Raw genomic sequence first — 26,534 nt, forward strand, 5'->3', positions numbered from 1 at the left:
TGAATAGTTAATATACTTATGTAATACAAAATACAGGAGGACATACAATTTAAAATCTCTCCCTCCAAAACCTGTCCCCTGATCATTCATTATCAGTATTACTTCCCAGTAATAGTATTGCTTCACTAGTGTCTGATATATTCCTATGAAGATATTTTATGAATATATAATCATATATGCATATCTTCTTTTTTCCCTTTGAACATAAATATAGCATATCATCCATACTGTTATGAATCTTTATAGAAAGTCATTTAGCAGTATATTGTGGAGATCTTTCCATATCACATAAAGAGCTTTATTCATGTAATTATTTTTTCCCCTTGTACAATGTTTGACTATATGTATGTATTTCTTTAAGCAGTCACATGGTGATGAATATCGAATTTTACCCAGTCTTTTGCTATCTATAAACAATGATTCAGTGGCTAAACTTTAACATGTGTCATTTCAAGCACTATGAGCGTATCTGTAGACTCCTGGGTCAGAGGATATGTGCATTTATAATCAACTCTAAGCGTTGAACCAGTTAAATTCACAGCATCACTGTATGAAATTTTGACAAAATATGAATTAGATATTCTATTTCATCTTACCCATAGTTCTACCTTAACAGGGTGTATTCAGGTAATGCAAACTAAATATTTTAATGGGCTAAATCATTCATTCTTAATTAGGAATGTAAAATAGAAAATCTATTCTTAACTAGAAATGGGAAATAGAATTTCTAGTGGAATATTTTCAGAATATCCATCCCTTGATGATAGTTTAGATCCATGGAATCTGAATCTTGGCTTGGCAAGCTAAGGTAGGTAGGGCACCTACCCTATATTTTGAAAGGCCACATAGTTAATTACTGTGTAGACAACTAAAAGGTCCTTATTGTGTCTGAAACTATCATGTTAATAAACCAAAACCCTTGTATAAGTTTGAAGGGTAGTATAAAGTTTGTGAGCAAGATACTTCAATTAGTTTCATTAATTTTTTTTTTACATCAATAGATAGATATTTATTGTGTATTACTGTGTATTACACAATATAATAGGCACTCCGTCAGGAATGATTGGTTGTATCATTTAAGCCTAGGTAGATACTGGGGTCATACTTTGATGTTTAATATAAATGGAGACCTTTAATAACTTGAGGGAAAACTCTTTGTTATAAAAGAATTTTAGGACAAAAAGGGTTTGTTAAGGTTTATAGGAAGGCTTTTAAAAAGACTCTGAACTTTTTTTCTTTATATATTTTGCCTTTAAAAATTTTTTTTCCCATTGGAAGGAAAATATTACAAGTTGTAAGGCATATCATTTCACACTATTTTAAAATAACTAATCTTGTTGACAATGTTACTGGATTCCTTTAGCATGAAGATACTGTGGAATGTACCATTTTAAATAGTGTAGGACTCTCCATCTACCACCAGGTGGCAGAATATGCTCATGTACTGTCCTAGTACTTTCTGGGCCAAAGTGTTCCAGTTTAAAAAAAAAAAAAAATTGTTTATTTTATTTTTGAGAGAGCACGAGTGGGGGAGGGGCATAGAGAGAGGGTGACACAGGATCCAAAGCAGGTTCCAGGCTCTGAGCTGTGAGCACAGAGCTCGACGCGGGGTTCAAACTCACAAACCATGAGAACATGACCTGAACCAAAGTTGATGCTTAACCAAATGAACCACCCAGGCGCCCCCCCTTTTTTTTTTTTATGTTTATTTTGCAAAGCATGCCAGTTAAGCAAATTCTGACTTATGGCACACTTAGTTTCTAACGACGTATGCATACTATTTTGAAATAAATACCTCAGTTGTATGGAAAAGTGACAATCAATGATGTAGATACATTTTAGTTTATATAATTCTTTCATTTTTAAACCAATAATTAAGTTATTGCTTCATGATGTTTATCCCATAACTCCTGAAATCGAATATAAAGGAATCCCAGAAATATAGGAGAGTAACTCCACAAAGCCTTCTAACATCTCCTTCCTCTGGACATTTCTTTTAAAATCATCATTTCCTAAGAATTTAGAGTAGGAAAATTGAGAGATTGCATAATCTGATAAGCCTCATGGGTACTGGATATATTATAAATCCATAAGGGGCTTTTTAAGAAACTGTATGGATCTTTTCCCCAGAGTATAATGGAGCCTTGTCCAAGGGTAAATTGTCCCTAGTTGAAAATCACTGGGTATAAGAATTGTTTGGGTGAGAGATGTTTTTGAGGGGAGAGGGTCATACAAACATATGAAATAGGGTCAGAAAAAAATAACTGAGAAGCATTAAGTGACTTCCATTTATACCTTATCTTTCCACCAGTAAAGGCCAGTGGGATCAGGGACCTTGAAAACCAAAGCTAGTTCTCGGAGCTGGGTAGTTATTTTCGAATAACTGGAAATATTTATTTGAGGGAAGGGTCAAAAAGCCTTGTTGGAAAAGAAAACCTTAAGGTCAAAGCTAGAAAAACACTGTGAAATCAGGTCCAAGAGGCATTTGCTAGCCAAGAAAAAGCTGCAGAGCTGGGTAGATACAGGACTGGGATGCAAAACTCTAAAATTTCATGATTTGGGCCTTGGGATGGGATTCTCTTTTGGGGGTGCTATCTGCTTGATGGCAGTACACAATTGTGAAGTTATAGATAAAGCTGGTAGAATGGAAGAAATAAACCTTGAAAGCTTTAAAAATGAGTTAAACAGGAAGTCTCTCAATAACTGATATTCTTCAATATTCAAGAGAATGTCATATCATAATAGTTAACTGTTGCTGTGTAACAGATTACCCCAAAGCACAGTAGCTTTAAAACAGCAGTATTTATTATCTCAGTTTCTGTGGGTCAGGAATTTGGGCACGGTTTAGTTGTGCTTTCTGTCTTAGGGTCTCTTATAAAGCTGCAGTCATAATAGTACTTGACTAGGAGAGGGTTCACTTCCAAGTTCACTCACGTGGTTGTTAGCAGGATTCAGTTCCTTGTGGACTGTTGACCTGAGGGTCTCAGTTACTCACTGGCTGCTGTCCAGAAACCGCCCTCAGTTCCTTGCCACATGGACCTCTTCATAAAATAGCTAACAAAATAAAAAACAGCTGATTCATCAGAGTGAGCAAGCCAGCAAAGCCAGAGAGAGAAGTAAGATGAACATCAGTCTTTTATAACCTAATTTCAAACACAAGATTAGAACCTTAATATAATTTTGTTTGTTATATTCTGTTAGAAGCAAGTCATTAGATCCAGATCACAGGCGAGGGGAAGGGATTACACATGGGTGTGGAAACCAGGAGATGGGCATCACTAGGGTGATTTGAGAAGCTGCCTACCACACATACTGGCTGGTATTTCCTCTCATTACATGGTGCCCTGGTCATATTGGTTGTTAAAATACTTCAAATATCCTCTCTGGTTTCCCAAACTTTTGTCAAAATTGGAGCTAAAATTCATGTCAACTTTTGATATCCAAATTATAAACACACACACACACACACACGTGTATAAATATGTGCATATATGTATATACACATATAGGTATAAATATACATACATATACATTATGCAGATATCTTGGGGCTCCTGGGTGGCTCAGCCGGTTAAGGCTTCCAGTGTGGCTCAGGTCATGATCTCATGGTTCGTGAATTTGAGACCCACGTCAGGCTCTGTGCTGACCGCTCAGAGCCTGCAGCCTGCTTCAGATTCTGTGTCTCCCCTTCTCCCTGCCCTTCCCCTGCTTGTACTTCGTCTCCTTCTGTATCTTAAAAATAAATAAACATTGAAAAAAATTGATAAAAAAATAATAAAATAAATGCAAACATCTTACCAGCCTATGAACTCTGTAAGGATAATGGTAGTGTTTGAATTTATTTTTTCAAAGATTTTTTTTTAAGTTTCTTAACACAATACTAAGTACTCATTAAATATTTTTTAAGTTGAAGGGTTCATAAAATTTTTTATCAAATTACAAATTAAAATGAAATTAGCTTTCTTCTTTTTCTTTAGAAAGAACAATACAACTAGCATGTAAGAGAAAGAAACGAAAGCTGATATAAACAAACAGCTCACATCTGAATAATTCTAATGGGCTTCAGTGCCCTAAGTCATTGCTAAATTTCACCATTAGACTCTCAAAAGAAGAGTGGTGCAGTTGAGTCCTTGGGTTGCTCTTTACTAGAAAGATTGTTTCTTATACCTTCAGCATGCCCCTACAGGCTGGCTTACTTTCTTACATGGTGTTCTGTCTCCTTAAACCCCAGTACACTGAGCTGGAAATCATTACCTTTCCCCTGAACCTGTGTCTCTCACCCCCACTTCACCTTATCCTTTACAGTGCTTTTTCCTGGATTCCTGGTTTGTAAACCTTAAAACTACCTTTCAACTCTTCCTTATTTCCTTTTTGTACTAAGTTACCAAATCATCTTTTTTCTCTACTTTTCACTTCCTTCCCACCAGAATCTGTCTTACTGCCTTAAAGTAAAATGTGGTTCCCTAAGGCAAGCTTTCTGCCCTCTCCATTCTCTACTTAGCTAGCAAGATCCTCCTTACCCCTTGATTTTATCATGTTCCCCCTACTCCTTAATGCTCTCATGATAAAGTCTTCGCTTGTTTTTCTTTTTTTTTTCTTTTTTTTTTTTTAAATTTTTTTTTCAGCGTTTTTATTTATTTTTGGGACAGAGAGAGACAGAGCATGAACAGGGGAGGGGCAGAGAGAGAGGGAGACACAGAATCGGAAACAGGCTCCAGGCTCTGAGCCATCAGCCCAGAGCCTGACGCGGGGCTCGAACTCACGGACCGCGAGATCATGACCTGGCTGAAGTCGGACGCTTAACCGACTGCGCCACCCAGGCACCCCAGTCTTCGCTTGTTTTTCAAGTAGGCTCTATGCCCATTGTGGGGCTCAGTCTCATGACCCTGAGGTCAAGGGTCACATGCACTACCAGCTGAGCTAGCCAAGAGCCCCATGTCTTCACTCTTGAACTTGATATTTGTGGCTCTATCCCATTTCTTCCATTTTATGACCCTGTCACTCTTTGACAAAAACTCTCCACATTTTCATCTGTTTGTCTTCCTTTATGCTGTCCTGTCTCTGCAATTCATATATTCATTCTTTTTCAGGGATGAATCACAGTTTTCTGTGTCCTGCTCTTTAACCCTTTGAGGGCCCTTTTTAGGAAAAAGAATACAAAGTTAAGAATACACAATTAGGGACAGAACATTGGAAAGAGCCTAAATAAATGAGGGGCCCTGAAGCTTAAACTGCATTAACTTCACAGTTTATCAGCCCCAGTCTTCCTGATGCTTTCGCCAAAGATGGTGCACAGCAGCCAAAGGCTCTTTTATGGAGGCTTCTCTGCTGCTCCAGCTGACAATAAGATCCCCCATCAATTGGGGGACGGCAAGGATCTTGTCTTATACTACTTTATAGTCTCATAGAGTGTTATCCTCTGAATTTAGTGATTACAAAGGAAATATTTCTTATTTATTACAAAGGTAATCACATACAGTTAAGTTTCTCACATACGTGTTAGTTGTTTTTTTTTTTTTTTTCCTCACATAGTTGTTTTCAAAATGCTAAGGTGCTGTTGGAGCCCAGGGTCAGTTTCTGTTATGTACTACAGAAGGTTATAAATGCAGTTTCTTTGTAGAAGAGCATTTGTTCTAGGTTTCTATGTGTCCTAACCTTATTTTTAGAGGTCAGCTTTTATCACAATCCTATATGATCTTTTTAGTTGATACATAGTAGATTTGAAAATTTATTATTCTAGCAAAGCATCTTTGTAAAATATCAACACCTCCCAGTAGGTGATAATTATTTGGAAAATCCTGCACTGAAATTTATTTTCTGTTGTTGTTATGGTTCTTTAGAGTTTTAGTGTCTGTTTGCGAGAGACCTCTATTTCTTTTCTTGCATGTCTGCTCACCTGCCCCAGGACTCACCCAGGAAGGCCTTTTTAGGGTGAATGGCAACGTAAAGGTGGTGGAACAGCTCCGATGGAAGTTTGAGAGCGGAGTGCCGGTGGAGCTCGGGAAAGACGGGGACGTCTGCTCAGCAGCCAGTCTGTTAAAGCTCTTCCTGAGGGAGCTGCCAGAGCGCGTGATCACCTCGGCCCTACAGCCTCGATTCATTCAACTCTTCCAGGGTTAGTGCACTTAAATACATCCAGCACTTCAGGCGGCTTTATGTTTCGGTTAAAACTAAGCCTTTAAATATTAAACACCTAAATTTCAAATATTAAGAGAAACTTTTAAATATTAGTGGTTTCTCCACAACATCCATTTTTCTATTTTACTCTAGGCCCTCATTTTCTACCCTAAAATAATACTAAACAGATTATGAAATGCCATCATTAAGTGTACTAATACTGAAAATCTGTAATGTTTGTGGGCCAGAGAAATTCTTTTCTGGCGAGTAGCTATCATAGAAGGAGTGGAAATAAGGCATTAAATTCTGTAGGAGATATTAATTAAGTTGTATTTGGTTAGTGACCTTTGAGACTGGAGGGTCAACAGTGGGCTGTGTTTCTCACCTAAGCAAGATTGAGTCCTAAAACTACTGTGTTCCTTTTACACAACTGGAGGAAAATTGATTTTTGATTGCATGATGAAGTGATCTTAAGTGAAGAAACTTCATTTTTTTTTTTTGTTTTGGTATTTTTATTTATTTTTTTAATTTACATCCAAGTTGGTTAGCATATAGCACAACAATGATTTCAGGAGTAGATTCCTTAATGCCCCTTACCCATTTAGCCATCCCCCCTCCCTCAACCCCTCCAGTAACCCTCTGTTCTCTATATTTAAGTCTTTTATGTTTTGTCTCCCTCCCTGTTCTTATATTATTTTTGCTTCTCTTCCCCTATGTTCATCTGTTTTGTATCTTAAAGTCCTCATATGAGTGAAGTCAAGGTAGTAACTATAGGCATAATCATTATTTAGTTCTCCTTCCTAAATATAGTAAGAACAATGATTTAGTCTTGAAAAGCCATTTTATTCTTATTTTTGCCAAGTTAGAGTGAAAAAGAGAAAATATATTTGTAAGAGTGTTAATTGCCAGATTAAAAAGTATGTTACTTAAAGCCACATTCCTCTAAAGTAGCAGAGTAATTATTCTCATGTAGTATATGTACTAAAGAATGGGTATGCTAGAAGGCCATGTTGTACGTTGTATTCTATTTGAAAAATCATGATTATGTATGAAAGTATAAAATACAGAACCATTTGTTCTGGTTATTTCAGTATTTTAAGCTTTCTATATCAGTAAGTGCAAGTGCCATATTGGAGGCTTGTTCATTAGAAACTGAACTTTCTGAGGCACCGGGTGGCTCAGTTGGTTAAGCTTCCTACTTCGGCTTAGGTCATGATCTCACAGTTTGTGAGTTCGAGCCCCTCATCAGGCTCTGTGCTGACAGCTCAGAGCCTGGAGCTTGCTTCAGATTCTGTCTCTCTCTCTCTCTGCCCTTCCCCAGCTTGCACTCTGTCTTTCTCTCTAAAAACAAACATTAAAAAAAAAACTAAAAAAAAACAAACAACTTTTTCACGTTTACATGTGTGAGGATTTTAAGGGGGTAAACATTACTCCCTAAATGATTCTGGTAAGGAACATATTATCCTTGTCATGGAGATATTAAATTTCTGAAAATCATTTAAATATAATTAAATGATTAAATATAAATGATATAAATATAATATATAATATAATATAATATAATATAATATATAACATAAATGATAAATATAAAAATAAATGATTAAATAATTAAATAAATTTCTGAAAATCATTTAAAAATAATTGCTACAAAAGCTAGTTGAAGATTTAAATATGTGCTTTATACAAAATAATTAAGAATCAAATATATAGTATTAAGAATCTTTCTTAGTATTATGTCTTAATATTAGATACTAATATTAATACTTGTGAATACTTGTGAATTTTAAAAGGTTTTATCACGTTTCTTAGAACAGCTTACATTTGATTAGGAGAATGCACTGTTTTATTTTTATTAATTACATTGTAGTGATATTTTGTAATAATTTTGGTCTTTGTACAATATGTTTTCATTCATGACCTCTTTCCCTGATGGCCAAAAAGCAAATGCTGTCATTTTAAACGTAAGACTGGCTATATACTCAAGCAGTTGTGTGATTATGCACAAATAACAAATTCTAAATGGGGCAGAGACCCTAACATTTGCCTTAATGGTGGTAGTCTCTCATTTCCTGAAAACCTCTGGGGCTACATCTGGTAGGTTCAATAAAGGAAGTATTAATGAAGGTACCTACTAGTGATAAGCTGCTAAGTGAGGGGAGGAAAGAAAGTATGCTTTAGGTATCAGACAGTATAGCCTCTTGAAAATAAATTTTTCTTTCCTAATTCAGGTGGTGGAAAAAGAAAGAAAAGCAGTGGTGCTTCTGTTGGTTTCTGCTGTATACGGTATTCTTAGAGAAGAGGGTACACGTGACAACAGGTCACTCGAAAGCTGGAAGCGGCAAGGCTCTTCACAGACTCACTAAAGGCAAATGTTACACTTGGCCAGTTATATTCTCCTCTCCCCTTTTTCACTAGACATTATTTTGATAAAACTTCCTTAGTAAAAACTACCCTGCTTTTATATTTCAGTCCTCATGACAACAGATTAAGCAGCTTTTAGATTCTGTCACAACCCTCTGCCAGATTTCTTTTCTAAAAAGTGTTAAGGGCCTTTGAGTTCTATCCTGTGTAAAGAGCAAGCTATTTGATCATTGAATATACTTAGTTTTCCAGATCAAGATCCTCTCTTTCATGCTTTACAGAATTCTGGAGCCTCAACTAGGTATTTTTCCAAGACATTGAAGCTAAACCAACAGTTGCATTGAGGATAGTCTGAATGCTGCATGGAAGCATCCCTGCTGCTCTAGGTCATCTTTTGATCATGTAAACCAACAATGACCTCTGGGTGGAAGGACACCATTGAGATTCTTTCACTAATAACAGATTTTCAACTTCAGACTTGACTGAGGTCTGAAGTTCTGAGATTCTATTTTAGGTTAGCATACCAAGATTTCTGCATACCAGATGTTTATCAAAAACTTCCAACTAAAGTTGATGTCTGCCAGAACCTTTTGCTTGAGTCAAAGCCCTGGTTTAGACAATTCACACTGAAGAGAGGCCATAAAGGACTTGAGTGATCATCCTTTCTTGTTGCCATGTTAAACTTCCCTCCCACTTCGACTACTCACTTTTCTTGATTGAGGTTTTAGCTTAATTGCCTCAGCTTGGCAGTGTTCCATTTTTTTTTTTTCTTATCCTTATCTTGGTGGGCCAGTAACATGTCTAGTTTTTATTTTAATAATCGCACATATGTTTTGGGAATAGATGTGGATTGCAAGCAATAAAAAGGTTTTAGGATAGCATTCATTTCATTTAGGATTAACTAGAAACCCCTTTATCTGAAAGTTCCCTGTTAGAAATCTTCTGTAATATAAATACAAGTATCTCTATCTCACAACAGATTTTTTTTTCTTACTTGGTGAGTTGGAATTGGATCAGTCCATCAATATTTATTTAGTACCTTCTACTTGGATACAGAATGATACCAAGAAATAAAAGATTAAACATCCTGACTTCAAGGAGTGTGTGATTGGAGGAGGTAGAATGTGTGTGGTATACATTCTACAGTTCTTCAAATGAGTATTAAGAATATCCTGTCAGTGGTAACAAGAAGAGAGGGGAAATCAGTCTGGATTATGGTGGTCAGAGAACACTTTGTGGAAAAAGTAAACTGGGGTGCATAAGATGACTTTGGATGGAGAGGAAAATCATCCAGGTGAGGAAAAGGGCACGAACACAAAAACATTGTCCGTGGAAAAGAGAAATGTCTGGCAGAGCTGTCAGTAGGTAGCTACAGGAGATTAGCACATGATATTGCCTAAAAAGTAGAATGAGACTAGATGGTAGAGCGTATCGAATGTTAGGTTAAGGAATTAATATTAACCTACAAACAGTAAATTTTTGAAGAAAGAAGTCGTAGGATGGAAGCAGTATTTTAAGTGATGCTATGTAAGATGGATGGATGGGAAGAGGCTGCGTGCAGGGAGAATATCTAGAAGACTGGCGGAAACGGAGGTCTCCATGCTAAGGACATGTGTCTGACAAATAATTGGCAGTGGAATTTTTTTTTTAATTGAGGTAAATACATGTAATATAAAGTTGACTATTTACCCACTTTTACCTGCACACCTCTGTGGCATTAAGTGCATTCCTATCCATCTCCAGAACTTTCTCAGCATCTCAACAGAAACTGGTAATGGAATATTAAAGAAAACATAAACAGAACAGGGTGGCCAATAGTTAGATAATGAGATTAAGAAAGGGGTCAAAGATAACCAGAAGGTTTTGAGTTTATGTGACTTGAAGAACGGGAGGGGTAGTGCGGTGGCTGGATCCTGATGCCCATACCTCTGAGGAGGGCCACAGGGCCAGAAGGCCAGTTTGTCACACTGTTGTGAATAGAAACTAATAAATCAGGAAGAAAGATTTAAGCCTAGGTTGAAGTAGCACCAGGGAGAGCTCCCTGCTAACTCAGTGCTTTGAGGAGACCCAAGGCAGCTGTTTTTTGTTTTGTTTTGTTTTTGTCTTCAGTAATTCAGTCTTTTCTGTCTGTACCAAGGGTGGGTCCTTTACTTATTAAAATGCTTCCGCCTGTCAGACCTGATCTTTTGTCCCAAAAGGAAGCATAGACATGAACTTTCTAGGAACGTTTTGTGGCTGACTAATGCTCCTTCCCTATCTCCAGGTAGGATCTGGGACTTATGCCAAAGGCTCAAATGCTATTAGCTTGGTAGGTTCTGGTGATCTCTTTATTAATCGTCTATCTCAGATCCAGCTGTTGCTATTGAAGAAGGAAGAGAGATCCTGGTGTGGCATCTTGACAATTGGTCCATTAATAACAGATAATGAAAGTCACGAGGGGAAGGTACTTATTGGGCCATGAAGAGGAGCTTATTTTAAATAGATGAATAAAATGAATGTCAGTGCTTAGGAGAAAGGGATGAAGGCTAAAGATGTGAATTTTATAGTCCTCTATGTGGACTCATCCAGACAAAAGAAATTTATTTTATCACCACAGTTCTGGAGGCTGGAAGTCCAAGATCAAAGTGCCTGCAGGGGTGGTGTCTGATAAGACCTCCCTCCTTGGCTTGCAGATGAAACCTTCTCACTGTGTCCTTATATGGCCTTTTCTCTGTGTGTGAGCTCTCCTGGTGTCTTTTCCCTTTCTTACAATGACACCACGTTGGAGTATGATCCTGCCTTTGTGGCCTCATCTGACCTTAATTACCTTAAGGCCCTATCTCCAAATACAGTCAGTTTGGGGGTTAAAGCTTCAACCTGTGTGTTTTGTATGGACAAAGTTTAGTCCATAACACTGTTTTTAAAAATGTATAGCAATTGATAGGTATATGAGTAAAAAGTAGCAAAATCCTGTAGTGGATGCTAATTAGGTGAGACATTACTACAGAATTGATGATTTTGTTCTAGAAGTTTTAAAGGACTAGCACACCTAGAAGTAACAAATGAATTTAAAATAAATGATCTGCCATGGGAAAACTTTTTATGGGGGTATGTTTCCTTTATATAGATAATTTCTTGTGTGTTTTCTGTCCCTGTTTTAATATTCTCTTTAAGAATTTATGTCTTTTAGTGGTAATAATAGATGCTGAGTACCTACTCACTATTCAGTTTAATAGCTGCAGATGTTTTATTTATATAGTATCTTTTAATTCCAGCACCAGCTCTAATAAGGTATAGGCAGGATAATCTTCATTTTGAAGAAAGAAATTCTAGCACATGGCTTAGAGCAGAAGATCTGGATCCTTTCTGACTAGTTTCAAATCTCCATTTGCCTTTTGTTAGCTGCATGAATATGATCAAATGAACCTTGTGCCTTAGTGATTAGCTATCTATTGCTATGTAACAATTGTTCTAAAACTTAGTGGCTTAAAACTACAGTAAACACTTATTTTCCTTCACTGTTTCTGTGGGTTGGGAGTTTAGGTGTGATTTAGCTGGACAGTGCTGGTTCAGAGTCTGCCAGGAAGTTGTGGTCCAGAACCGTCAAGGGCTGCAATTATCGGAAAGCTTAACTGGGGCTGGAAGATGTGCTTCCAAGGTGATTCCCTTACGTGGCTGGCAGTTTAGTGCTGGCTCTTGGTGAGAGGCCACAGCTCCGTTTTCTGTCAATCTCTCCCATTGGCTGCTGGCTGGCTTCCCCTGGTATGACCAACTCGAAAGAGATGAAAGCCATCCTTTCAGTGACTGAGCCTCAGAAGACAAGCAGCACCATTCGTACCATGTTCTATTCATGAAGATCAAGTCATGAATTTGGCCTGTATTCAAGGGGAGGAGGATTTGGTGCCCTCTTTTAAAGGGGAAAGTGTTAGTCTTTGTGGACATTTTAAAACCACCACTCCTAGTTTCCCTAGCCTTTCCTTAACCTTTAAAGTAGTATTTACTTCCTGAGCTTATCGGGGAAACTGAGATTATCCATGCAAAATTGAGAACAAAAATAAATAAATATTTAATAAATGTTAAGCCATTTAATAAATGTTAAGCTGTGGCAGCCCATAAGAATTACCTGGGAAGCTTTGAAAATTCCCAGAGATCAAGTCCTGTCATATGCCAATTAAATCATCCTCTATAGAGATGGGATGTAGGAATCCACATTTTCATAGTAGTCTTCCTTCCCCCATGCTTATGTCCCAGTTCATCCTCAGCCTGTGCCTCTGCCTTTTGTTTTCTTGATTATAAGAAGGCAAGCCATTTAGTGCAGTTCCCCCCACTTCTTTACTTTCAAGCTTAACCCTGGTCTCTTTACCTTTTCTGTATCCTACCTTTTCCATCTCTTAAAAAAAAAAATCACAAAAGTGTTATAGAAGAATAAGTACACTTCCTGCCTAATAATTAAGAAAGAGTAGAAAATAGTAACAAAAGGCTACAGTTTGGGGTTCAAGTAAGGATTTCAAAATTCTTACCCAAATTAATTGAAACTACTTGTACTTTTGATTATTGCTTGAGTTGGCAAATCACACAAGATGGACTTGGGAATGTTTTTGTATTGACTGCCAGTTAATTTTTATTTTGTTTGTTATATGATTTTAATGGAAATTGAAGCCTGCAAATAAACATTGCCTGTTATGTATATGAAATTGGCAATTAGGGGCACCTGGGTGGCTCAGTCAGTTAAGCGTCCGACTTCGGCTCAGGTCATGATCTCACGGTCCGTGAGTTCGAGCCCCGCGTCGGGCTCTGTGCTGACAGCTCAGAGCCTGGAGCCTGCTTCAGATTCTGTGTCTCCCTCTCTCTCTGACCCTCCCCCTGTTCATGCTCTGTCTCTCTCTGTCTCAAAAATAAATAAATATTAAAAAAAAAAAAAGAAATTGGCAATTAAAAAATTCCTTCTAGGACTGCCTGGGTGGCTCAATTGGTTAAGTATCTGACTTCTGATGTCAGCTCAGGTCATGATCTCACAGTTCATTGAGTTCAAGCCCCACTTCAGGCTCTGCACTCACAGTGCAGATCTTGCTTAGGATTCTCTCTCCCTCTCTCTCTCTGCTCCCTCCCCTTCTCATGATCTCTCTCTCTCTCTCTCTCTCTCTCTCACTCACTCACTCACTCAAAAATAAAAATTTCTTCTCAGTTTTTGAGGTGAAGGCATTTGCTTTACTATTGCTCCCATAAAAAATTAGGGTACTGTCCTGCCAGCAATGAGCTTCCAGTTTTGTTTGGGAATAGAAGAAGTAATAGTGAGCCAGGATACACGGAATAGAAGTAGGGTTGAGAAGGAGAGGGATCCCTTCTAAAACAGATGATCAGAGGAAGGTAGTACTTCACCTGGGCTTTGGATGACTGGTAGAATTCCCATAGGTAGTGTGTAATCTAGGAAGAGAGGATTACATGAACAGAGGTGTTTGGAAAACAGGCACATGATTCCAACAGTAAGCGTAGTGAATGTGTTGGGTGGGATGTAAATCTAGTTGGATTTGGTAATCTTTCAATAAAATTAATCAAATGCTGAAATGCCAATTCCTAAATAACTTTATTACTTTCTTAAAATACATCTTCATTCTCTTGGACATATTTTTCCTTTATTAAAAGAAATTATTTTATGTAATAGATGCATATAGTTCTTTAACAAAAATCAAATGAAATTAAGAGACTAGTAAGGAAAACCAGCCAACCCCTACACACCCTTTGGAAGTCCTCAATTCTTTCCTAGAGGAAATCAGATTTCATTTATTTAGCTGTTCCTTGGTATTTGCTTCCATTTGCGAATATTCTTACAATGTTATATCTTAATTTCTTGCAGACATTATATCATCACTTCTGCTTATGAAATATGTAGAATTAGCTGTTACATTGTCTCTTCCAACGAGCAATTTCTCCCAGTACTGTTGTATCACAAGTTTAGTTGATGTCCTAATTAATATTTGACTTGTTATGACTACATAAGGGTATGTGTGTGTGTGTGTGTGTGTGAGATGTTATGTGTCTTACATTTTCACTCACATAATTTTCTATAAACCTATCTGCAGATTTTTTCAAACTGCAAAAATTTTCCAATAAATCCACTAACCTTTCAAAGCTTTTCAAATAATTTATCAATTCTTTATTTCTGGGGAGATTCCTCTTTGGCCCCTTTTCTTCTGTTCCCACCTAATTTAGTTGCAGGGCTGATTCTGAGAATCTCTTACCTGTCTTCCTTCTTGGACCTGCTATTTCCCGGAGTCTTTTTTTCAGTGTATTGTTCTCAGCACTCTAAGTCCATCCTATGTGGAAAATACCCTCTTTGGGTCTTGGAAATTATCCTATGCTATCTTTCTTTTTCTTTTTTTGAGGCAAAATTAGTAGATAACATTATATTAGCCTTTCCCCAAGTCCCTCCCCTCTGAAAACCACCAGTCTGTTCTCTGTATCTATGAGTTTGGTTCGTCTTATTTTTTATATTCCACATATAAGTGATATCATATATATTTGTCTTTGTGTTACATATTTCACTTAGCATAATACCTTCGAGGTGCATCCACATTGTTGTAGATCACAAGATTTCCTTTTGTTTATGGATGAGTGGTATTCCTTTGTATAGTGTCAGTGTGTGTGTGTGTGTGTGTGTGTGTGTGTGTCTTTATCTATGCATCTGTTAACCTTTAGATTGTTTCCATGCTTTTCAACCATTATTTCTTCAAATAATTTTTTCTGCCCCCTTTCTTTTTCTTCTCCTTCTGGGTCCTCTATAAGGGAGATGTTATTCTCCTTATGTACTGTAGGACCCTTAAGCTATCTTCCTTTTTTTTTTTTAATTCTTTTTCCTTTTTGCTGTTCTGGGTGATTTTTGGTGCCTTGTCATCTAGGTCAGTGATCCACTCTTGTATTTAGTCTAGTCTGCTTTTGAACAGTTCTAGTGTATTCTTCAGCTCAGCTGTCATATTCTGCTCTGTGACTTCAGTTTGGTATTTTGCTATGTTTTCTGTCTTTGTTGAAGTTCTGTGTTCTTCCATGCTTCAAATTTTATAAGTACCTATGACTATTGCTCTGATTTATCAAGTAGTTTTTTTTTATCTCCATTTCATTGAGGTCTTTTTCTGAGGGCTTGCCTTGTTCTTTGAGAACATATTCCTCTGCTTCCTCATTTTGTTTGACTTTTCTCTGTTAATTTCTACATATTAGGCAGAATAGCTACCTCTCCTAGTCTTGAAGGACTGACCATGTGTGGAAGTTGGCCCAGAGGGCCCAGATGTGTGTTTCCCCCCTGGCTTCTAGAGCCAGGTGCTCAAGGGGCATCCCATGTGTGGGCTGCATGCACCTGCAGCTGTGGCACAAGGGGCAGGGAATTCACCTACTTGGCCTGATGGTTCTGTGGCAGCAGTATACCTACCAGTGCTAACAGGTTAGAGAGTACCAACATAGCACCAACTACCACTTGTATTACCAAGGTAGAATAACACAAAAATTGCACCTGCCAATGGCTGCATCCCCAGAGAGTCTCAATAGGTTCCTGTCTCTCCAGCAGAGGCTTTAAGACTAGCAAGTGGATCTTCTTCACATAAGGTCTAGGTACTATTCATACTACTTGTGCACTGGATTTTGGGGCAAATGGATCTGCATACATACCCTTTGAGAGTGGGTTCTCCATTCTCTACAGCTCTATGGTTCTTCTGGATGTAAGCCCTCTTGGTTTTCAAGGCCAGATGCTTTGGCAGCCTATCTCTCCATTGTAGGTCCCAAGGGTTGGGGTGCCTGATGTGGGACACAAATTCCTTGCTTCTCAGGAAAAAGTCACATATTTTTGAAATCCCTCTGTGTTGTGGGTTCCTGTACCTGAAGTGGGTTTTTCTGTGGGGGGGGGGGGGGGGGAAGAATGTCTCTGTCTCTCCTACCCATCTCAGTGTGCTTCTTTCATACTTGTGCAGTTGCTGTTACACTGTTTCTCAGGTCTTTTTCAGAGGAAATTGTTCCATATGTAGCTTTAGATTGGTTGTGTCTGTGGGAGGAGATAGTTTCAGGATCTTTTTATATCACCGTCTTGAATGCTTATTGTCTTATCACTGTCTTTTAATTCTATTTCCTATGCAATTTTCTCAACTTTATTTTCCAAGCTTGTTTTTTTAAATTTTAGTTTTTATATTGTTAATATCCAAAATATTAGTGCTATTTCTTTTTCAAAGCACTCTATTCTTTTTATAGAATCCTATTCTTATCTTTCTGAGGATACCAGCAAGTATGTTGTTGTTGTTGTTGTTTATAGTTTTCTTTTCCTTATATTTGTGTTGTGGGATTTCTTGCATTTCTTCATGTAAACATGGGTGATCTTGGATGATAGGATTTAAGAGAAACATTTGTATATGGGGACAGTGGGCTTGTCTACGGATATACTTTGCTTTAGGAGGATTAGATAGTGGGTATAGATGGAGGGAAATGTAGCCTATTTGATTTGGGGACCCACAAATGTCTATACGTGGACATAGTTTTCTCTTCATCCATCTTGTTCCTCAAGAGCACGGAAGTAGGAAGTGTGCTAATGCGCCCATTCTTTCTAAGCAGGGTCTTTTCACTGGTCCTCAGATTTTCAATTATGCTCCTTGCTCTAGCCCTTCACTATCTCCAGAGTGTAAGAATCCATTGACATTATGCATGGACTAAACCTCAGCCCTCCTGCCTAACCGCATGCTTGCCTGGATGTACAGGGTGGTGGAGGCTTCTGCGAGCCTCGACAGGCCTTAGAACAGACTGGGGTTTTCAGTCCCTTGCATTCACTTCCAAATGTCTTTGAAATCTCATCTCCCTCTCTCTCCTCTGCTGTTCTTTTTTTGCCCTTTTTTTGTGCGCATACTTTTTAAACATCTTTTGCTGTCATTTTAGTGGGTTCTTGGGAAGCAGATTTAATTAGATAAATACAAGTGATCAATCCTTTTCTTAAAATGGACATTCTCCCTTTCCTTTTTCTCCCCCTGTACTTGATTTTAAATGGAACAGAATTTTATAGTAGCAGCTGTGCAAACAATATGTGCGAGTTACAAGCCTGTGAATTTTAGTTTATGAGAATTTGATAATTTAGTCAGCAACTGTTTTTTAAAGAAAAGCACCCTAATAACAGGACCATTTCAATCAGTACAATGCCTAATTGTAAAGAAACCTAATTTAATAAGCTGAGTTGTGCCTAAGATTGAGTTATGTTTTTCTTCATTACGTGAGGAATTCACCAGGGTGAGTTTGAGTTAAGCCTGTCTTTTATACATACTATGTATCATAATGCCATTTTTATTGTTGGAGGTTAGCTGAGTGGTTTTGCCTTGCAAATTTTTTTAAGTTTATTTTGAGGGAGACTGTGCAAGTGGGAGAGGAGCAGAGAGAAAGGGGGGACAGAGGATCCAAAGCAGGCTATGTGCTGACAGCAGAGAGCCTGATGGCAGAGCTCAAGTTCATGAACCGTGAGGTCGTGACCTGAACCGAAGTCAGATGCTTAACATACTGAGCCACTCAGGTGCCCTGCCTTGAAAATATTACAGTACCATGCAAATGTTGGTTAGTTACAATTCTACTTATTAAGTAATCTCTTCTTGGATAGTATGAGCTCCATAGCAAGCATATGACATATTTCCTTCCCTAGGTTTAATTCCTTCTTACTGAGAAGTTCCTCTTCTTTTGAAATTATTCAACCTTCAAATTTGTTTCTATGAAAAACAGAATCATTATACTAAAACTCCATATTTAAGCCCTTTCCATTTTCATTATGTGCTTTTTAGGTTTCCTAGAAGCAATGCCAAATATATAAACTATTCTGTATTTCTGGGCAGACCTAAACCCAAAGAGTTAAAGGTTTCCACTTGCATATTTGCCCAAGGAACCAGTCAATCAGGTTTCTGCAAGACCTCCACTGGAATAAATTGGAGGTTTCCAAACCTGACTACACATTTTGATGATATTCCAGTTGGTTCTACTTCCCTCCTAGATCCATGTGACAGGAAAACCTTATTTGTGTTTATAACCCCCATGATGTCTAAGACTGTAGATCTTGACAACTAGATGATATTTTGTTTGCTAAGTATGCATACAAATCTTTATTTTCCTTTTTGACTGTACCAGATAACATTAAGTAGTGAGTGGGATTATGCAAACTTGGATAGAGAGCCCATGGCTGAACAGTTAATCTGCATTAGAACAACTGGTCTTGAATGTGTGTGTGCGTGTGTATATGTATACTCACATGTATGTAACTTTGTAAAGATCTTTACTATTGTCAGCTGTTCTTTTTATCTTGACGGCTTATATTGCTTAATTCTTTCATTGTCATTTTAGTAAGGTATTAGGAAAAGTAGATAAGCTTATCTTTAAAAGGTCTCCACTGACTTATACTTGATTTTATTTAGTTTTTTTTTTTTTTAATGTTTATTTTTGGGAGAGAGAGAGGAGCAGAGTGTGAGCAGGGGAGGAGCAGAGAGAGACGGAGACTCAAAATCTCAAGCAGGCTCCAGGCTCTGAGCTGTCAGCACAGAGCCCGATGAGGGGCTCCAACTCACCAACTGGGGGATCATGACCTGAGCCAAAGTCAGACACTTCACTGACTGAGCCTCCCAGGAGACCTTTTTTATATTTTTTAAATGTTTGTTTATTTTTGAGAAAGAGAGAGACAGAACATGAGAGGAGAGGGGCAATGAGAGGGGGAGACACAGAATCTGAAGCAGGCTCCAGGCTCTGAGCTCTCAGCACAGAGCCTAACACGGGGCTCAAACTCATGAACTGCGAGATCATGACCTGAGCCAAAGTTGGACACTTAACTGAATGAGTCACCCAGGAGCCCCATCTTATACTTGATTTTAAAGCCAACATAGTTTCCTTAGAACAAATTTATTGAGATGCAATTTACACACCATAAAATTGCCCCTGTTAAAGTATACAGTGAATACATAGAACAAACTGAGGGTTGATGGGCAGTGGTTGTGGAGGGGCAGGGAAAATGGGTGACGGACATTGAGGAGGGCACTTGTTGGGATGAGCACTGTGTGTTGTATATAAGTAATGAATTATGCAAATCTACTCCTGAAGCCAAGGCTACACTGCATACACTGTATGTTAGCTAACTTGACAATAAATTATAATAAATAATAAATAAATGAAGTATACAGTGGCTTTTAGTATATTCAGAATACAACAATCACTACTATCTAGTTTTGAAACATTTTTATCACTCCAAAAAAAAAAAAAAAAAGAAAGAAACTCTAAACCCATTAGTGGGCACTCTCCTCCCTTCCTCTCCACCTCTCCCACTTCTCTCAGCCCTAGGCATGTGCTAATCTTTCTAGCTACATAAATTTGCCTAGATTCATGGGCATTTCATGTAAATGGAGTCAGTATGTGGTCTTCTGTGACAGGTTTTTTTCACTTAGTGTATATTTCAGGTTTCATCCATGTTGGAACATCAATACTTTATTCCTTTTTATGGCTGGTTAGTATTCTGTTGTATGAATATATCACATTTATCCATTGATGGATATTTGGGTTATTTACACCTTTTGGCTGAATAATACTGTTATGAACATTTATGTACAAGTTTTTGTAGGGACATGTGTTTTCATTTCTCTTGGTATCTACCAAGGAGTGAAAGTTCTGGGTCACAGGGTGACATTGTTTAACATTTTAAGGAATGGTTTTCCAAAATACTTGTACTATTTTACATTCTCATCATCAATAAATGAAGGTTTGATTTTTCATCATCTTTGCCAACACCTATTATTATCTGTTTTTAATTTTAGTTATCCTTGTAGTCGAGGCAGTAGAATTGTAATAGCAGATGAATTATAAACTTGAAGAGGACAAACAGAGAGAAGACTGGTTGCTTAAGGGCCAACAAGATAATGTCTGTTGGAGATTTTTAGAATGAATTGTGAGTTGATGAAATCTCCAGTAAATTCTTCATTTTTCACTAATGTTTTTATGTGAAGAGCATCTTATTTGAGCTGGAAGAGAAAAAGAACAGCCAGTAAATTAATATATATATAAATGTATATTATATACATTATGTGATATATATAATATATATATTATTTGTATTAGGAAATCAACTCATGTGAAAAATGTAATGAATTAAAAGAATATCAATTTGAAGGGATGACAAATGATTGGCCTGCTAGTAGCCTCCAGCTCAGCCCTAACTCTGTCAAGCTGTATTTTGAATACCAGTATTTTGCTAAACCTGTGGAAATTATCACCCTTTACACTGATTCCATAAATAATTTGAGGACTTAAGGGAGAAGCGCGCAACATCCAAAATAGACTTAAAAACTGGGTTTGTTGGTGTACCTCCTATGACACCAAATAAGTCCAGTTACGGCTGAGCATTGGATCACTAGGGTTTTAGAGGGTGGGAACTGGTGGTAAAATGATTTCCACTGAAATTACACACTTACTGTACTTTGCCTCTTTAATATAAAACTAGATTTATGGAAAGAGCCAAGCTTTGTTAGCTGGGATATTGCCAGTATTGTTAAAAATTCACATATTATATTGTAGGAGGCTCCCTTTCCTAAGTGCTGCGATTGCTTTTTTTACTCTCCTGTGTACTGACATTCCCACATAAACAGGTTCTTTAGCTGTTAAATGCTTGTGTCTAACATCTAGCCTAGATGTGAACTCGCAGTTTTGACTTTAGATGGACTGTTTCATGTGTTTCTTTTCTTTTTATCTATGTCAGCTTGTCCCCATTAACAAGCACTCAGCACTCAGTAAGTGCCCACGGAATAGACTTGCTGATATACTATTTAGGCATCATTAGGAATATTTTGTCATGGGACTGAAAAGTAAAGTATCATCAAATTCTTTTTTTATCCTACAGGCCTTTGCCTTTCCATGCAGGTTCATTCTGGGAGCCAGGAGTATCAGTGTAGATATTGGCTAATTTGTAGTAAACACACCTGTGAGTCCTGTAGAATCTAATCAGAATAAGATTTGTAGTTTCATTAATATCTAAGAATAGACTGCACTTGATTAAATTTTATTAGTCACTTTATCATCACACCCTTTGAGAAATTTGTGTGAGGCCTTGAGAACTTTGTCATTGGCAAGGATTCTAAGAGAGCTGTAAAAAATAGAACCTTTACTTTTACATAGATATCTACCAATTCCAGTAACCAGAAAATATAATTATGTTGTTTAGATAAGCTTCTCGCCACACTAAAGAAGTGATTCCATTCCTGGGGTATGAAATGCAAGGGTAAAACCCAGTGTATTCCAGTGTAGCTGGCATTTTATGTTTCTTTTTCCTATTGTTTACAAATGCATATTTAGAAAGAAATATAACTTATGTTTTGTTCTCACGTATTCTACAAAGAATTTTGTGCCTAGACATTCGTGTAGGCTTTTATTAAAATGCTCCTCCCATACACCTCAGGACCTAAGAAGCTATAATGTATCATAAATGAATTAAGACTACCCCCCCCCCAATACTCAGCAATTTTGCTTGTTCATTTGCTGATTCAGGAAACTTTTGTTAAACATTTACATGTATGAGACAGTGTGGTAGTTGCTCTGTAACAATGATAACAACTATATCTAAGTTTGTTAGTGCATACTGATCAGATCATATGCTCTGAGGTCCTACTGCCATACCTGATTTATAGCTTGGCTACTTGGTACTGTGTGAACATGGACAAGTTAATCTCTGTTTCAGTCTCGTTCTAACTGGAGATATACTAGGCTCCTATTCCTGCTGTGACAGATTTCTGCAAATTGAGTGGCTTAAAACCACACAAATTACCTCACTGTTGTGTGGGTAAGAAGTCTGTGGGCCCAGCTGGTGTCTCTGCTCCAGGTTCACAAGGCCAAACCCAGATGTCAATCAGCCTGGGTTCTTATCTGAAGGTTCCAGGGGAGAAGCTGCTTCCAGGCTCATTTGGAACCTTGGCACTTTTCCATTTCATGCAGTCGTAAGGCCAAGATCCCTGTTTTCTTGCTGGTTTCTTCTTGGCTTCCACATGCTCAGGCTTGTGACCTTTCCTCATCTTCAAAATCAGCAACACTTATTATTGTTCTAACAGATTAGCAAGTTTTCATGAATCCTTTGTGAGGCTTAATGAGGAAATAAAAAGCTACTTCGATAAATCTGGCGCCATGAGGCTAAATATTTTGGTTCTTTTAATGGCTGACCTTCTCGTGGCTCTGAGATATATCGTGGTAGAGATTAGCAGTTTGCTCTTTTTATTGTTGTTGTTGTTTTTTCTCCTTGAGCCTAAGGCTGTAAGTAGAGTATAACTTCATGGTCATTGAAAAGTCAAAGCACGTGACAAACACCAGGATGAATGTCCAGATTAGAGTTAAGTGCCATCCCGTGGTATAGGTTCAGCATTACTGATTATGATCATAATCTTTTTTTAATGAGAACAAATACTGGCCACGTGGTTCAATGTTTGCTACTTAATCTGGAACAAAAGTTTTTATGGTACAATCTTTAAGTGCTGAGTAGTTTCCTCTGTATACTATATATACTGTGCTCATTGTGCAGTTGTTTTTTAGCTTGAGAAATGGTCCAAATTTAGCCAACAGCAAATGCAAACTTTCAGGAAAACTTGTATAATTTGAAGTGACTCTTTAATACAGAAAGTTCTTGTCCTATGAAAAGATTAATGTCAAGGAAAATGATGACTATTTCAATTATTAACCACTATTCCATCTGCCAAGTTTTCTTAAACCTTTTGCCTCGTGAATTATAACATACTCTAATTCTTATTCCAGTTTAATTCTAGAGATAACTACAAGTTTAAACAGTTAAAATATTTCAGTACAACTGCAGAGGTGCGTTTCACTTCTTCTTGTGTGGAATTTCATTGCTGAGTGTTCTTACCCTTTGACCATCAAATGACACTTTTGTTATCATTTGGATCCTCTGTGATCCCCTTCCTACTCAACACTTCAATCCAGCTGGTTGTATAAATGGACTAAATTATTCCACATTTCTTCAAAATTTGGAATATATATGTCTTTTTATTTCTATACTAGTTTGTCTTACTCTCTATGTATCTTAAAAGCACCATTCTATTTAAACTATTTCTTTATCACTTTTTATATGCAAGGCATTGAGGGAATTTAAAAGATGTTTACACCTCAGCCTCCAACTCTGAATGAGCTTACATCTGCTGGTTTGCGAATTTTTTACATTAACCGACAATAAACATCAAATACTTTCTCAATGAGGCCTTGCTGACAAAGCGTGTGTATATAATTGTAATTACCACCATCACCCTGGGGCCAGGACTCTGAATTCCCTCTATCCCTATTACTGTAGTTACTGTTCAGTGTCACACCTACTAGAACATAAGTTCCCTGAGCGCAGGGGTTTCTGCTGTGTTTGCTGATGTATCCTAAACGCTTAGAATTGTGCCAGACACAGAATAGCCATCCAGTAAATATTTGTTGAATGATTGAATGTGTATTCCATTCATGTATTTTTCACATAGAAAACAAAGAACTTGCATATATAAAACAAACAAGATACAAACTATATCCAGAATTGGCCATGTCTTGCCATCCCACTGCTATCAACCTGCTCCAGGCCAACCAGCCTCTCTCTCAGGGACTGTGGAGCCTCCCAGCTCAGCTGCCCGCTTTCCATTGCCTCTACTGACCCCCACCCCCCACAGTCCAGACTCAGCACAGCAACCAGGGTGGTCCTCTTAAATGCAGCCTCCTCACAGCTCAAAACTCTCACTCAGGGTTGCGGGGGAGCATGGTTTATAATAAGACTGTAATGATCTTCCCTGGCTCTTTCTCCCTCCCCCTCCCAGCCCCCACCGCACTGTCTCCTGATTTCATTTCCTGCCACCCTCCCAAACTTGGCCTTTGCCATTGCCATTACTACTGTTTAACATACAATTCTCTGTTTCCTTCAGCTCTCTGCTCAGTCACCATATCAGAGTGGCCTTCCCTGATCATGCTGAATGAAATAACATTCCCTCCCTGTGTCACTCCACTTTATTCTCCCTTATTCTGCTTTATATTTCTTCAGAGCACTGATGTTACCACTCACATATATACAGTTAGACTGTCTGTCTCTCCCATTAGAATATAACTTTCATAAAAGCATGAAGTTTGTTTTCTGTACTGTATGCCTAGCATTAGAGAATGCCAGATGCACAAAGCATGTGCCAAGTATCACAAATAATATATGAATAAATGTGCATGAAAATAGAAACATTGCTCACTTTTTTTTATGTGAGACCTTGAGGAAGCCATTGTAATGACCAATATCAATGCAAGAGTATGAATGACAAGGCAATGTTTATTTACGTATCAGCACATCAAAGAATAATGCAAGCAATAGTAATTACTATGAACTTTTTCTCTCAGGCATCAAAAGGCACATTTGCACCAATACTGCCAACTTCCCAGTGATGCTATGCTGGGCAGACTTCTACAAGGCTCCCCTAAAGGTGTTGAACAATTATTCTCACGTATAAGAAATCTTGTCTGTAAGATTACTTCAGGCTGGCTATAGCAGTGATACTTACCACATTTCTAGAAACAGTGCTAATTAAAGAGTCCTAGTATGTTAGCACGTGCTTAGTAGGAAAAGAGGTGACAAATGTTATGCTAATAAATTAAGATCTTTACGGCAGTGTCAGTATGTCTGAACAGAGGAAGTAAATTATGAGTATTCAGGGTTCAAATTCAGTGTGTTGCCATTCAAGCCTGTGAAGGAGAGGACACTCACATACTCGCCCAGTGAGTGAATCACTGAGTCATAGGAAACAAATGCTTTGGGGTAGGAAACACGTACAAGATACTTTCTCCTCAACTGCTTTTTCTCTTTCAGAACAGATTTAGTGATTCTTCCATTCATGCCATAAAGGAATTAGGTTGTGTGTGTTTGTCTCCCTTCCCGTTACTTGTCAGTTTTACTTCTGGGAAAATTATCTATTGTATTTCAAAACTTGGAAGTAAATGATGGAAGTGCTCCTTCTCTTTGAAAGATGTTATTGTCATAAACTCATAACTGTTTTCAATATTTGTTTTATTTAATCTGGTGTCTTCACACATCGTCTAACTTAGGATCTGAAGTTTCATCTCAGAGCCAGAAGGCTAATGGCCCATTATCAAGGCTGTTAGAATGTTGTTGCTTGTATTCCTAAATACTGGAATTAAACCACAATTTTAGGCAGACAGTACACACCCATGCAAACATCCAGATTCACTCTGGATTAGTCACTGTAAGAAAATAAAAAGGGCAAAATCAAATTCATTTTCTTGTAGTTCATATTTATTTTTATAACACAAAGGGCTGAGAAATGTGTAGTTTTCAATTAGTTTTTAATCACTCCAAACTTAATTATTTCCATTTCTTACCTAGTCAAGATCATAATACAGTGGAAAACAATGCCATCATAAGCAACATACCACATGGTTTTATGGATTATCAAAGTATTTAAATATGATTTCTTTCTTTTTTTTAAGTAAATAAAATTTTCTAATATCAAGAAAACTGTTTATACATTGTATACATTATTGGATCACATAATTTGTGGTCAGTGAGAAATCATTATTCCAGTCATAAAGGGAATGTTCTCCAAAGCGGTTTTAACAAAGATTGAAGTCTGTACATTTTTGGCATTGCTATTTTTTGGCAGCATCCCGTATTCTAACATTCATAAAGGTGAAATGGGCTCATTATATTAAAAGACATGTCATTAAAACCTCAGTTCTCATAAAACCAAATTAGTGACGGTGAAGTAAAAGAAGTTGCTCTGTTTAACAAGTAGTTACATAGCACTTACTGTGTGTCAGCCTCTCTGTTTTAAGTACTTTGCAACTGTTAACTAGAATTTAAATAAAAACTTGAAAAATATTAAGTACTTTCCAACTTTAAACTCATCCAGTCCTCATCACAACCCAATGAGGTAGTTAATATTCCCATTTATAAATGAGTTTAGTATATTTATAAATAAGTCTAGTATCGAGTCTAAGTTCACACAGGTAGCAAGTTCCAGAAGGAGGATTCTAATCCAGGAAGTGACTCCTGACCTTCCTAATTCTAGCACTGCAGC

At 37.6% G+C, this 26,534-nt stretch overlaps 1 protein-coding gene across 7 annotated transcripts in view; it reads left to right on the forward strand.

Moving 5' to 3' along the window:
• FAM13A (family with sequence similarity 13 member A) overlaps positions 1-26,534 on the forward strand; it is a 347,254-nt gene that overhangs the window by 34,595 nt on the left and 286,125 nt on the right. For all 7 annotated transcript variants that reach the window (XM_045056104.1, XM_045056103.1, XM_045056102.1 and 4 more), the window contains exon 3: positions 5,906-6,115. In XM_045056104.1, the coding sequence (XP_044912039.1) occupies positions 5,906-6,115 (210 nt within the window). The remainder of the gene's footprint in view (positions 1-5,905; positions 6,116-26,534) is intronic.

This window comes from Felis catus, chromosome B1, assembly GCF_018350175.1.
Source record: "Felis catus isolate Fca126 chromosome B1, F.catus_Fca126_mat1.0, whole genome shotgun sequence".
NCBI lineage: Eukaryota > Metazoa > Chordata > Mammalia > Carnivora > Felidae > Felis > Felis catus.